A 15,795-nucleotide genomic window follows, 5' to 3' on the forward strand; every position below is an offset into this window, starting at 1 on the left:
GAGGGTGAAAGATTTTCCGGTAACACTTTACAATAAGGTTCATTAGTGAACTACCTTAGCTAAAATGAACTAAGATTGAATAATACTTCTACAGCATTGATTAATGTTAGTTAATATGAATTTCAACATTTACTAAGACGTCATTAAAATCAAAGGTTGTGTTTGTTAACGTTAGTTAATGCACTGTGAACTAACATGAACAAACAATGAACAGCTGTGTTTTTATCAACTAACATTAACAAAGATTAATAAGTACTGTAACAAATGCATTGCTCATTGTTAGTACAGTAAATACATGAACTAATGTTAACTAATGAACCTTATTGTAAAGGGTTACCGATTTTCCAATGGAGATTTTGGAGACAACAGACAATGGACCTTTCTTGCTCGCCAAAATTTCACAAATGTGACCGCATCTTAGTGAGAAGGAAGGGAACATAAAGGCCAGATCTTTAACCACTACACCAAACCACCCTGTGTATCCAGTTACATTATTCCATCAGTGATTAGCTTTGTTTACGTTCAGTCATTACATTGACCATAAGATGCTAATGAGCAGTTTGAGTGCATTAAGTGCGATAAAGATAAACGTCCCCCGGAAACTCTCTCTCTCTCCCACCAAACATCCTCCCATCCATCCTCTTTAAACACACACAAAGCGAAAGTGACTGATGCTGCGGTGCATTAAAAGGGAAAGTTGCTTTAGCAGCTCAAGTGTTCTCAAATTGGAGCTATAAAATTGCTGCGTGTTTTGAAATAATCATTTTAATGCTTTGGATTTTTCTGTTGGTCAGATGGTGCTGTGTGTCTTGAGGCCTTTGCTGCAATAAAATGTCATGGGGTCATTAAATGCCTCTGTCTCTTTGCAGACCGTTCTCCAGATATGGATAACTATTCTGAAGATGACGACGATAGTTACTCATCAGAGCAGGAGGCGAGCGATGACGCTGTTCAAGGCCAGGTCAGGAGGAGCTAGCATGTTTTTATCATTGTTCTAAGAAAGCCCTACATTTTTAAAAAGGGGTGAAATTTCTACTTAATTCCATGATTTAGTGGGTCAATATCATTGGTCTTGTTGGTGTTAGTTTGCGCCATTAATTAGTTTGCATGTTAATTTCGAAATAAAACTGTGTGGGAAGAATTTGCTAAAAATGAATTGCATCCGCTGATAGCATTGTTTAGAGACTGGTGACTGGGTCATCAGTGAATAAGATTGTGAATATTAGTTAATGAATTCCCCCTTGTATCTTTAGAAAGGATCGCCACCTAATAAAATCTATCGAAATTTCCTGAAATTCTGTTTTAGGACCTTTATGATGAGGATGATGATGTTCAGCGGAAGCCCAAAAAATCTAGAAGGAAAATGATTAGAACTACATCTATGACCCGGGTATGTACAGATCAACTCCCTCTGCACTTTAATGAACGCTTTGCAGAAAATGATCGGACCCAGAATCGAGCCCTGAGGAACACCATTTGTAAAAAGTCTTTGGATATCCGTTCTGCTAACTGATATGATTCAGTTGTATTATGTATTGTATCATATCATATTGACCACACTATTCTTCTCTACTGGTATCTGCATATCTTGCCATTACAAAATTCATGCTGGTTGAGCGCTAGCAAATTCATCAACACACAATGAATTCTTCATTGTCACAGCAATACTGTTAAATGACCCAGTCTATTATCCTGGAATTATTGTCTTGACACAAGTCACTTCAGATAGAAACGGAGACAGATTGGCTTTGTGTCCTTATGTGTTTGGTTCGGTGTTATCTAGTTCACAGAAGGTCATAGAAGGTGATGTTCTAATCCTCTTGAAATAAGCTCACAATTAGGAACACAAGTGTTAACCCAGGATAAACTAGAACAACACTAATGTAGATTTCATTCCACTCCTGCCATCCTGAAACACATTATGGAAAACTGAGACCCACTTTATATTAAGTGTCTACAACTGCTATGCACTCATATTTAAATGAATCATTGATACATTTCACTACTGTATACTGTTGAATCTACTCCACCCACCTTTAAACCGACTTCCTTATAACCACACCTTACCAGCAAAGCTATTTTGCAATAAAGCATGAACACTATGAGTTTGTTGCACCTAACAGTTTTTTGATGCAAGTAGATAGTAGTTAAAGACACAATATACAGTGTGACCAAGATATTTTTCGTTTTGTCTTTTGCTTTGACCTATTTTTTTTTAAAAAGTACCATAATTTTACTGTTTTATGTACCATACTTCTTTGTAACTGTGAACTTGATTGCATTGAACAGTCGCAGCCCAGACGTTTTTGATGACGTATTCTCTCAATCTCTCTGTAGCAACCCAATTTCAAGCAGAAGTTTGTTGCTCTCCTGAAGAGATTCAAAGTATCTGATGAGGTGAGATTTTCTTCTTGTCTTTTATAAGTTACAAGAGAGAGGAAAACATGTTTGCCTGAAGTTCTGCTCTTTCCACTCTCTACTCTGTACTTTGTATCACAAAAATCACTTCAGCCATGAAATTCAACCTTTATAAAAAGAGTCCTGGGGCTTGGCAATGATTGATCTAGTCGCTGAAATGTGAGAGGAGCTCTGATTTTTGCAGTGTAAGATGCGATAGATCTCTTCTAAAACTAAACTGACTGTTTAGCTCTGAGAGGACACATGAGGCCATGATGACTTAGGTCACACATGCTTATATAGCCCACAGGCAAGATTTAAGCAGCTTTACAGTCTCATTGTTAGAGTCTAAGCTTGTTAGTTGGTAGCTGTTTGACTCTTTGACTTCATGTTCCCTTGCCTTGACTCGGTTATCCAAGCCCTACAGGAAATAATCCAGATTTATTTGGCTATCAGTCCAGCAACTTCCTGATTCAGGGTGATGACACAGATTTGTTGCATTGGCAGTTCCCCGGAGTAGCATTGCCAACATGGGCTTGTCAGTTCAATAGCTCACTTTGACTGTGTCCTAAATCACCTCCTATACCCTCATTCACCATTCCCTACATCACTCCACTAACAGTCCACTTGAAGCAGTGAATGAACACGAGTGAGTGAATTGCCGCTTTTGCATAGTTTGAGCTGTTTAATAATCATTTGAAACTTAGCAAACTGTAGTAATGAAAACATTTATCCTGAACTCTGCTATGGAAACTAGCATGTGTAAACCTTAATTAGACAATTTAATAACCAATTAAAAAGGATGCTATACCTGTATGATATTACGCTGTAGCCACATTGGACCAGCGGTTTGTAATGGATGGATGGATGATTCAGTTGTGGCGCCATCTTCTGGTCAGACGTTAAGTGGCCATTAAGTGTACATCGCTTGTAAACTCGTTACTGCGGTGCATTGTGGGATTGAATGAGTGCACTCAATAACGTCAACTATGGTTTCGCACACCACTATAAATGGCTGTTCCCTGAAATAGTGCCAATGTAAGGGTATAGGGGGCGATTTCAGACACAGCCTTTGGGTGTGTCTCAAATGTGTAACATATTTCAAAACACCTGTGACATAAACCTAAGGAAAACAATGACTTTGGGGAGTTTCCAATCACAGCTTTCCTGTTGGGAAGTAGTTAAAGTAGTTTCTTTTTTATTATTATTGAGAAATAAATGACCACCATTCGTAGCACGGCAAAACACACAACGGCATTGATTTGATAAGTGTTGCAAAACAATGCTAACGTAAAGTCTGACAGATTCTAAGACTTTAAATTCCTGGAACGTAGATTGTCCACTGAAGGATGAATGGATCAGCTATGAACTAACCTGTTTGTTGAACAACTTTTTATCATCCTGGAAAAGAAGCAAAATAGTGTAATTTCTAGTAAATTCTCATTATTAGGATTAAGATTTCACATCTCTCTTCCACTTTGTGCGTCTTTTGTTTTCTTTTCCACAAGGAACTTCTTTCTGTCTTTTAGTCTCAGCTGCCCGAGGAGAAGCTTTTTATAGTATGAATGGGTCATTACTGGTGATTGTCCTGTCCTGTGAAAATTCAGGCTGAGAAAGGTTGCATTCAATGTCTTCGCTCTTTCGGTACATGTTGTTGTTTCTTTTTTAAATGGGTGAATCTCACGACGAATATTCACATTTTCCCACACAAATAATTTCATTAAGCTATTCTAATCATTTTTCATTACTTATTATAATATAAAAAACAGATTTTTTTGTGTGTAGCTGAGATTTACATTTTTATACATATCTACATTTAGCTTTTGTTGTGCTGGCTTCAAAAGGTATTGGACTCTGATCCGGTTGATCAAACGCAGGAGGTTGAAGATCTGGATCTCCTGTATGACAGTCTGGAGGTCTATAACCAGAGCGACAGCGGCCCAGAGATGGAGGACAACGAGAGTCTTCTCAGCACTCCCAAACCCAAACTAAAGTAAGAGCCATGAGTCAAAGCAAAGTCATTTCACACGGCGGCCATCTTTGAAACGACTCTCGTCGCCTTCGAAAGCCGCTTCAAAACCTTTTGCTAATCATTTTTTCAGAACCAGTGATTCAGTGCGCGTATCAAACTGTCAAAGTTACGTGGTTTCTGGAAACGTGGCTTTGTTATGTCATTACGGTTTTGAAGTGTTTTGATATGGTTCGCCACTAGGGGGGCGATGATCTCCTTGAACCCATGATCCAGTGTCTTTATGATTTTTACCTGATCTCAGATCAGTTTTATACATTTGTAGACACATTTTTATAATAAACATGATGAGTTGTAGTTAAAAGTCTCTTAATGGTATGATTGACCAAGCTCTACATAAAATAAACAAAAAAAAGCCCGACAATTTGACAAAAATTATAAATTCTGTACACTGTTCTGACCAGCAGGCGTCACCAGCATGTGGCGTTTCCACCGCTTCCAAACAGTGAATAATTTTGTGAAGAAATTGATTAAAAGTTTGGAAAAGCTTTGTTTCCCCCTCTCGGGCAGCTGTTTCAGTCATGCAAGTGCAGCTCCTATCTTACTGAGTGGGGAAACATCAAATTCTCCAAAGCTGTTCATCAATCTTTCGATTTAATTTCATATTTGAAATTCCCAATGAAATCTGACAACAACTGTCTCAGAAATTTTGTTTCTAAACGCTCAAATAATGACAAAAAACTGCATTGTTCAGGCTGCATCTGCAGTCCTAAGCGTGCGTTTGCATTGCACAGTTAGTTTACCAATTGACCGTTCGCAGAGACCCGCCCCCTTTAGTTACTGTTGCTATGTCCGACAAGCCACGCCTCTCTCACGCCACACCATGTTCTCACACAGTGAAAAATAGACAGGATACAGACAGGACAGACCAGGGTACTTTTGATATAAAACAAAGTCTCACCTTTCAAATTTGGTCATTTATTAACGAAATTTAAACAATAAATACCGTTTTGTGGCTCTTTAATGTGTCTGACAGATAGCTGTATTAGAGCCTCAGTTAAAGCTGCTCGTGAACCGATCATCTCTTCCTTCTAGTTCATTTATAGCATAAAATAAACATGAATGAACATCAGAAGGAAAGACGTCAGTACACACCGTTTTTCAAGTTCAAATCCTCCTACATTAATCTACTAACTCTCCAGATTGCTTTGTCGGACAAAAATGGCAGATTCGGTGGATTATGATTGGTCAGATTGGCTGTCAATCAAACTCCTTGCGAAGGGTCAATTGGTGATTGGCTTTTTTATTCAGAAGGCGGGACTTATTCCGCCATATTGCACGTTGCACTTTCTCCCATTCATAGCAATATGAGTGCCCCGTCTTTGCACATCTAAAGTCTTTGATCATAGTGATGCATATTAAACACAAAAATGGCAAGCGATTTTCAAAATCGCATCTGATTGGCTGGCTTAGAGCAATTTCCAAATTTCCACCTTGTTCCCAGAGTTATTTCCACTTTCACATTTTTCCCTCAGCTCGCGCTGTATTGTTGGTTGCAGTGGCCGTTCCTGCTTCTAGATGCCTTCAAACCCAGCTCTTAGGATATATTTTGTTGCTAAAAATGAGAAAGTGTTTGAATAAGATTTTCAATTTCAATGAGCATCGCCAACTGTCTCATTGACTGTCTCACTGAAAATGAATGCCTTCCAGACAGTGTAAACACTTGACTGATACTGTATCGCTAACCATGAAACCCAGCTTTTGGCTCTTAGAGTGTTTTTATATTGTAAACGTGTGTATGTTTTCCACTCAAGGCCGTTCTTTGAGGGAATGTCTCACTCCAGCTCACAGACGGAGATCGGCAGTTTGCACAGTCAGAAGAGCCAACCGAGAGAGCCGCCCGCCACTGTACGTCTCACACACACACACGCACTCCAATTATACTATTATTCTGCCCTACAAAGGCTAAACAATACACGCCAACACTGAAACTGAGAAACATGCCTTATTTTTATATTTTGGTCAATTTTATACACATTTTTACACTTTTTCTTTCTAAATCTGAGCAAAGTCAAGCCAAATCCATCTCTTAATGGACAGATCATAGTCTAATAGACCCATTTATCTCATGACTCGATTTTGACAAAATACGTAGTAAGTGCTTTTTGCCTTCATCAGAAAATATTGCAATCCCATTCATTGTCTCCATAGGATTTTTTTTTTTGTATGACAATGTTTAAACTCTTACACACAGACACATAATCCAAGTGATGATATATTCTTCTGTAGAGCCACAAATCAGTCCGAATTCACACTGATAAAGTCTCTATTACCATGCAAAAGGAACCTGAACCTAAAGAGTTCAGGAGTGACCACCTATTCCCATGAAGCATGACCGTGTGTGTGTGTGTGTGTGTGTGTGTGTGTGCAGACTGGTGATCTGTTAACAGTGGACAAGAACAGAGCAGTGTGTGGACGGTATCCGGATGACCCGACAGTGTTGGACTCCGCTGCTGCGGTCAGTAACGATTTCTGTGTTAATAATGTACAGCGTTTTAGGCACACAGAGGTGCTAGTTTAAGGCGTTCTGTACTGAAAAATAATAATTAATCATTTATGCACATAATGTATTTATAAAATGTATAATTTTATATATGTATATATTTATGCATTATATTCACTGTAAAAGATAATCCTGTAAAGAACGGTAAACTACTGGCCACTGTGGTTGCCAGCATCATACTGTAAAAATACAGTGTGTTACTGTTTATGAAATGAACAGCTAAATACCGTTTTGTCAGCTTCAGCTATATGCTGTTAAATTACAGTTTTACACTGTAGCTGACAAAACGGTATTTAGCTGTTCATTTCATAAACAGTAACACACTGTATTTTTACAGTATGATGCTGGCAACCACAGTTGCCAGTAGTTTACCGTTCTTTACAGGATTATCTTTTACAGTGTATATTTATATATGTTTATATTATATATTTTCCCCATAGGCGTTTTGTAAAAGTATAATATAATATAATATAATATAATATAATATAATATAATATAATATAATATAATATAATATAATATAATATAATATAATATAATATAATATATAATCGGCCATTGACCAATTGTTTAAAAACGACCAATGATCAGTGTCGTTTATATCCTGTCAATCAAAAGGAGGAAAAGGGTTAGGGTTAGGAAAAACACTCTTAGGGCCCTATTTTAACGATCTGAAACGCAAGTATCAAACGCAAAATGCAAGTCTCGGGCGCTGTTGCTATTATACCGGCGGGATAAATGACTCTTGCGCCCGACGCAAATCTAAAATGTGTTGGTCTGAAGTAGCTTCATTACTCATAGGTGTGGTTTGGGCGTAACGTGAAATAAACCAATCAGAGCGACATCTCACATTCCCTTTAAGAGCAGGCGCGCTTGTTCCATGGCGGATTGCTATTATAACGGCGGATTTGCCAGGAGCGGTTCACAGCCGAGGAGACCGACGTTCTCGTCAGGGCCGTAAAACACAGAGCAGTGACATTGGGGATGGAGAAACACACCCAGATTAGCTTCGGTTAAACAGGCGTATGATAATTTGGGTAAATGTGTAAGATAGATTTATGCCTATTTTTTCACATCTCCATGGACACCACAATGATTTCCCTCGTGTGGAATATTTTTCCTTGTAATTATGTATGATTTTCAAAAATGAAAACTGCTGCGTCTGTGTGTAGATGAGAGAAGCAAAGTGTGTGTGCGTTGTGAACACGCTACATTATGGCCAAGCATGCGCCCTTAAAATAGCGTCTGAATAACGCGCCACTGACTTTAGACTAGTTTTCTCCTGGTCTGTGGCGGAATTGTTTTCTGAAACTGCAAAATAGCACCAGGGAACGTTTGTGCTTGAATACACCTCGTCTTTTCGCTGACCGCCCCCGGGAGCACAAGTTCATTCCCTAATTTACAGACGTGCGTCTGTGGAGGGAAAAGTCCGCTGTGCGCGGGTGCAAAATAGGAATGAAACATGTGTCGGTGTACAGTCAATTGTGCTGGGTGCAAGATAGGGCCCATACTGTGTGTGACGGAAATCTCTTGTGTTGAATTTAGGGCTGTCAAAGTTAACACGGTCAATAACGCATTAAAAGGTTAAAAAATAGCATCAGTAAAGCAGGTTTAGTTGACCCAATGAATCACCTGTACAAGCCAGGGCTGCAGGTCCACAGTTTCTCAATACATCAAACATATTACAAACATTTTCTTCAAACAATGACAGAATCCAGCGCTCCATCCTTCTTTCATGAGGGCTGTGCTGTTTTTCTGCTTTTGTGCACTGACTGCTGATAATTCAAGGCTACGGTCTGTGTCACACACTTAATCAGTTATAACAGTATCTAGTGTGTGGAAGTCACACACACACACACACACACACACACACACACTCTTTCAGACACACCACGATTCTGCTTTGTGGCTAAGTGGCCGTCTCCACGGCAACATGATGATTCCCGTGGCCGTGCGAGCCCTTGAAGAGAGTGGTGCATGTTCCCGGCTGATGTTTGTCTCTGCGCGCAGGAGCTGGTGGAGGACGAGGCGACATGTGACGCCAACATGAGCTGGGACGCCAGCGCTGAGAAGCTAGCAGGAACGGTGGGCAAACTCTGCAAGACCGAGTCGCAGACGCTCATGTCGCCTAGGTAACACACACTCTCGCCTTCCTGCTCTCCTTTTCCATCTGTTTCACATCACACCCTCTCACACAGCCCCGTAGGCGCTAGTCTTCACCGCTGAATTAAAGATAGTCCCTCCGGATGTGCCCGCACGTGGATGTTTCTGTAACTACAGGCGATTTTATGTGCCAGGGGTTCATTTACTGTGTATTTAAGGGGTCGTTCACCCGAAAATGATTCAAGTCATTATTCACTCACCCTCAAAGCAAGACTTTCATTCATCTTCGAAATACAGATTAGGTTTGTTTGCTTCTGTTTACCATATTTAAAATGCTCTATGCATGTGCATTGATCAATGTTTATATATGAAGAAAAGCCGTCATTAAATCTGTCATATAAAGCGATCATATCTCTTCAAAAGCCTTGGATTCTTTTACTTTTTCAGTGTGTTTATGAACTTTCTGAAGCATCACAGTTTTGGTGGTTGTGAAGCTTTGGGGGTGTTGATGGACTCGATCTACTCCATCTGTGTTTTGATCACCGTTCTGAATCCCATCTGGATGTAATCTTTGATAAAAACGTGATTTTCTCAGATTTTTGTTCAAAATTTTAATTTTTTTTAATTAAACTTTCCCACATTCAAGTGTTTATAAAAAATAAACGTGTTTCTTTTGATATATTGCATGTTCAGATATTCATACAGCTAAATATTCTGTGGGCCACGAACATTTTGTGAAAATGACCAGTTTTGAAGACGAACTAAAGTCTTATTGGTTTGAAATAAAATGAGGTGAACTAACCCTTTAAAATATTTTTTAAATATTAAATAATCATTAATTTAAATTTTAATTATTAAATATTAAAAATGTAAAATAATTAATTGTTTAGACTTTAATCATGTCCTAAAAAATCATAAAAAGTTATTTTTTTTTAAACTATAAAAATCTAAATAATCTGTGAAACAGACATAAACCAATATTTATTCTGTGAAAATGATTTATATTAATATATATAAATGTTTTCACAAATTACCCTGGCCAACATTTTTTGCCAAGATAAAGGTGAGCATCGTTAGTAGACAAATTAAGTATCTTTTCTAGATACATTAGACGTTAAGTGAAACCAATTTAGCAACTAGATTAGTGACTTTTCAAACCCCTGTAGTGACTTTTTCTTGTAGAGTCCTACGTGCATCACCTGAGAGAAGTCGTTTCATCGTCATTTTGTATGAAAAATAACTCGTGAATTGTTCACAATAAGCTCAATAGCATGCATTTAGAAAATAGACAGGGTGAATTGTCATTTCATGCTGACTTGAAAAAAAAAACGCTGTGAAAAGTACGTTTTAAGCAAGTTTATTTTCTGAAAGTCCACAGGACAGAAAGCGCTGAGTTGAAGAAACAGCCATCTGTTATATTTCTCTAGTGGTCCATCACATTTGTTCTTCCATGTCGTTTTCTAGCCGGTTGTTCTCTGTTAGATGGCATATGTGTGTGTTTGCATTGGCTAATGAGCTCATTAAGACTCAGTCCCCGAGCGAGGGGCTCACAGACACTTTAGTGAATCTGGAACGCAGCAGCGCATCAACGATTCGCCTCTTTTGAGCTTCTTCTGTTGAGCCTCGGGAGGCAGAACATGCCACAAACTGTGTATTATAGAGCTACTGATCTTAGTTCAGACTGAAAAGACAACTGGAAGCAGCAAGCGTCCTTCATCTATGAGTTGAATACTCTACATTTATTCCACCTAAACCAGTTTGGACCATCTAGAAACCAGTTTCCATGATCTAAGGGTGTGTTCGCACTTGGCAGGTTTGGTTGGATTAAAATTAACTCTGGTGTGATTGCTCTGTTAGAGCGATTCATTTGAATAAGGTTGTGTTCACACTTGTAGTTCGGTTCGCTTGGTTTGTTTGGTCCGGTAATAGAAACTTTGGTTCTCGGTTCGCTTGGTTTGTTTGGTCCGGTAATAGAAACTTTGGTTCTGAGTCCTGGTCCACTTAGCGTTCACATTGGCATTTTAACACCGAACCTAAAGACACAGAAACTAAAGGCATAAGGATACATTCACAACCCAACTGGTTGACTTTTATTATGTCTATTTCACGCTGGAATTTATCGAACATCCAAAGCGATGCAGTGTTCTGGGCTAAATGAACTTGTTGTGTGTGCGTAGCTATATGATGGCACTCTGACCAGCTGGGAACTCTTGAAGAGCTTATAAAATGTGTAAAGGAGTCAAAACAGCGGCAGGAATCCCTCCGTCACACACAGAAATGAAGATCTGCAGTGAGGAGACGCGGTTCTGATCCTGTACTGAACTGTGATGGGCAACATGGCGACTATGACGAGAAAAAACAATATGTGTGAGCATTCTGTCCTTTTTATCACATCCTGTTTTTGGTTTGTTTCGATGTCTTTGGTCCGAGTTGCATTCATATTTAAATCGAACCGCACCAGAGTTCGTTTGTAAGTGGAGAGAGACTCACCTCACGCTTCAGATGGCAGCGTTCACACTTATTCAGATGAACCGCACTAACAGAGCAATCGCACCGGGGTTCGTTTTAATCCAGCCAAACATGCCAAGTGTGAACACACCCTAACGCTATCATTTTCTTTTTTGGTCCGGACCAAAAGAACCGAACTACAAGTGTGAACACAGCCTAAGACACATCTGAATTTAGCTTGGTTTTCCAGCTTAAAGGATTAGTTCACTTCAGAATTAAAATTTCCTGATTATTTACTCACCCCCACGTCATCCAAGATGTTCATGTCTTTCTTTCTTCAGTCAAGATTTTTCTTTAGATTACTTCAACGGTCATCAATGGTTTGAAGGTCCAGATGTCAGGTTCAGTGCCACTTCAAAGGTCTCGACTCGATCCCAGCCGAGGAATAAGGGTCTTGTCTAGACAAACGATTGGTCATTTCAACGTGATTGCGTAATGCATGGCGCATCGCAGAGCTAGTGCAAGACGACGAGCATTTGTGGTTAAAAAGTATATAAATGTTTATTTGTAGAGACTTTGAAGCTGCACTGAAACTGCAATTTGGACCTTCAACCCGTTGGACCCCATTGAAGTCACTATTTGGAGAACAATCCTGGAATGTTTTCCTTAAAACCTTAACTTCTTTTTGACTGAAGAAAGAGACATGAACATCTTGGATGACGTGGGGGAGAGTAAATTATCAGGAAATTTACATTCTGAAGTGAACTACTCCTTTAAGTCCAAAAAGTCTTGCAGGAGCTCTAATAAATCTGAGGGTTAGGGATGTGCTGAACGCTCTCCGTCCAGCAGTTGTAACATGTCTCTCTCCTTGTTGGCTGGCCAGTAAAACAGAAGTTAAGCTCCAGCGGCGCCCGCGCAGCACATCCATGAAGGACAGGCAGAACTCTAAAGCTCAGAGCGACCGCACCAGCAGCATCGAGAGCGAAACCTCGCCAGAGTCCAGACTCATCACACAGGTTTGTGTAAGTGTTTGTGCCTGACGGTAGAAGAACAAAGAAAATATTGAAAGACAAATTAGTTCTCGTTTTCTGACCCAACGTCCTTCTTGTTGCAGCTCCCGAGGAAATCAGTGTACGATCAGCTTAATCAGATCCTGAACTCTGACGAACATCTGCCAGAGAATATCATCCTTATTAACACAACAGACTGGCAGGGGCAGGTGCGTGTTTTCTACCATGAGTTTTTTTATATATATATATATATATATATATATATATATATATATATATATATATATATATATATATATTATATATATATATATATTTGGGACTTGTTTTCTAATTAACATACTGGAACATCCTTAAAACAATATGTACATGTTCTTGACAATTAAAATTGTGTAATGAGCAGTGATGGGAATAACGGCGTTATAAATAAACGGCGTTACTAACGGCGTTATTTTTTTCAGTAACGAGTAATCAAACTAATTACTATTTCCTCCGTTACAACGCCGTTACCGTTACTGTCAATAAAAATGCGGCGTTACTATAATTGAGATCACTGAAGCGGTTTTCATCCGAGTAGGCTCTCTCTCAACCATATGAGCTGCAAAGTTTTTTCTCTGGTGTGTGTGTTTATGATGCGCCGGACTGGACATAAGCGAGGCGAATGCCGCGAGCGCACTCGACAGTGCGTGAGAGAGACCGAATGTGTCCGAGAACGCGCTCGATAGTGCGCGAAAGAGACCAAGTGTGTCCGAGAACGCGCTAGATAGTGCACGACAGAGACCGAATGTGTCCGAGCATAAATACTTTATTTATAAATAAATTACACATTTCAGCATTAGAATAATCTCTGTAGCATACATCATATGCAATGTTTTGATTAGTTTATAACAAACTCCAAAATAACCTGCAGGGAACGTTCAAACATTCAAACACATTCGAACGTTCAAACACACGTGCGGCAAACATGACTAGAATTTGGCTAAAATAACCTCTGATGATGACGTTCTCTGTAGGTTATAAAAATAAACCCCCAAAAGGTTATATTTTATTATTATTATTTATGTTGGTACATTGTTCAGTATTATATTGAGAGCACTTTTTGTTAAACTTACTATTGTGAGGAAGAAAATACTTCAAGTAGGCTATACAGAATGTCTACCAGTTGTAAAGGTGTGTGAGTTTTATCATTTTAATTATATGCACTAGTGTATGTATATTTTTTTTATTACTATTTATTTATTTTTGGTACATTTCTTAAGAAGCATGATTTATTTTTAGCCTTTATTCTTGGCCAGTTATGGTCTGTGCAATAAATATTAAATGTTCTATTGATTGTGTTTTGTTGTTCCATTATAGTAGTGATAATATTTTAATATTTAAGTTAATAGGTGTCTCTCACATTGTCCCACAGCAACATTAAACTAGTGTAGATTAGTGTACAATGTTTTAGAATAATAAGATGTTCTATTTAGTGTCCATTTAATTCATTTAACATATTTAATATTGGGGGTATCCAAGTTATTTCACATATTTAAACTTTTTTTTTTTTTTTTTAAAGTAACGCAATAGTTACTTTCCCTGGTAATTAGTTACTTTTGTAATGATGTAATTCAGTTACTAACGCAGTTACTTTTTGTGAGAAGTAACTAGTAACTATAACTAATTACTTTTTTAAAGTAACTTACCCAACACTGGTAATGAGATATTGTTTTCATTGAATATATCTTGAAATAAGTTTATTTTTCTTGGCCTGTTGGCATATATTTGTTTAGTTTAAAGTGTGATCCTTACTAAATTTGGTACATTGTGTTCAGAATATGTTTTTGTAATTTTGCATCTCAGTGAAATGTATCTTGTTTCGATGTTTTGTAAAAAAAATTATTTAATGTTTTTAACAAAACGAAAATACTAATTAAAAATATTATTTTGTGTGTATTTTAGGGTTATTCCAAAAACAGGTGACTTTAAAATCCAATTTGAAAGATTTCTAGCCAATTTTGTAGTAAATGAGTGTGTTAATGTTATATGTTAGTGTTTAGTAGTGTTTTTTCTTTCTAGTTGATTGAGGAATCAACTAGTCGATTCCACTTCCTTAGTTGGAAGACGACTGTTAACGTCAGTTAATTTTGACAGCTAACTAAATAACTAAGCTACTTTTAAAGATAATTTAATGCTCATTTTTCTTCAAATTTCCAGTTTTCAATAATCGTTTGTTCTTTATACAATCATGGTAACATGGTTCAGATATATATTCATTCCATTTTATATATGCTTATTAAATTATATATATATAGTATGTGTGTGTATGTGTGTTTATATTTATGTTCTGGTTTTGTTGTCAAATACTTTTAGTTTGCTTTTCTTTGTGTACTGTGTTCCCACTCATCCTTTGTTGTCACGGTCATTCATAATAAGTGCACAGAGTTCATTATCTTGTGTATATAAGACCTTCAGTTCTCTGTGTTCAATGTCTGGTGTTGGTTGTGTTTGAGTACACACTGTTATGTGATTCTCGGTCATTAGTCCTCTCTTGTGTTGTTTAATTAAAGTTAAGCTGCTAATACTGTAGATCCGCTTCCACGTCTCATCTTCCACAATTCATCTCCCTTGTCCTTGGATTTTTTAAATCAATGTTTTGGATTGGGGCAAACTATTACAGCCCGCTGAACTTACCTGACTTTAAGAGAGGAACTTGGAGAGAGGCCATTCTGCAGTGTTTGCAATGTACTTACCCCATGATGTTCTCGTCCATCACGAACCCCGCAGAACCAGAACCCACGCCCACCAACGGAGAAGTATTTACCCACCGCAGATCTGGAGCCAGTGTTAACGCCCACCACGGACCCTATGCCAGAGCCTATGCCTGCAACAAAGCCAAAACCTGCAGCCACGTCTGTCCCCGAGTCGAAGACCGCCGCCCAGTCTGACCAGGTGTCTGAGCCAGCTTCTACAAATGTGCCAGTGGGAGTTTTAGCCGAGCTAGATGAACACTACCTCCGCTGATCCCTGTCAGTTTCATCACCTAGTGTTAAGTGTTCATCGCCCTCATCTGCCTAAACCAGTCAGTCCTTCGGCCCCGCCTTCGCTGGCTCCCTCCAGTCCCTCTTCTCCTCCTCTGTTGACTCTACCCTGCAATTCGTATCCACCTAGGGTCTTACGTGCACCTATGCCATGGCAAATGGATTCCCACCTCAGCCCATCGGCCAGTCGGCTCCACCTTGGCTCCTCGCTCCCTCAGCTTTACCATGGACCGCCGTCCTCACGGCTCCACCAGGCTTCCTCGTGGAAAGGAAGTTCTCGCTCGC

The 15,795-nt window shown here is 38.8% G+C and overlaps 1 protein-coding gene across 1 annotated transcript in view; it reads left to right on the top strand.

Moving 5' to 3' along the window:
• Positions 1-15,795, top strand: part of LOC308702244 (phosphofurin acidic cluster sorting protein 2) — a 76,160-nt gene that overhangs the window by 43,928 nt on the left and 16,437 nt on the right. Inside the window, exons 7-15 of the mRNA XM_081384926.1 lie at positions 870-961; positions 1,307-1,390; positions 2,338-2,397; positions 4,242-4,390; positions 6,181-6,274; positions 6,798-6,884; positions 8,940-9,061; positions 12,364-12,496; positions 12,595-12,699. Coding sequence (XP_081241052.1) covers positions 870-961; positions 1,307-1,390; positions 2,338-2,397; positions 4,242-4,390; positions 6,181-6,274; positions 6,798-6,884; positions 8,940-9,061; positions 12,364-12,496; positions 12,595-12,699 — 926 coding nt within the window. The remainder of the gene's footprint in view (positions 1-869; positions 962-1,306; positions 1,391-2,337; positions 2,398-4,241; positions 4,391-6,180; positions 6,275-6,797; positions 6,885-8,939; positions 9,062-12,363; positions 12,497-12,594; positions 12,700-15,795) is intronic.

This window comes from Scardinius erythrophthalmus (assembly GCF_964197995.2).
Source record: "Scardinius erythrophthalmus genome assembly, chromosome: 14".
NCBI lineage: Eukaryota > Metazoa > Chordata > Actinopteri > Cypriniformes > Leuciscidae > Scardinius > Scardinius erythrophthalmus.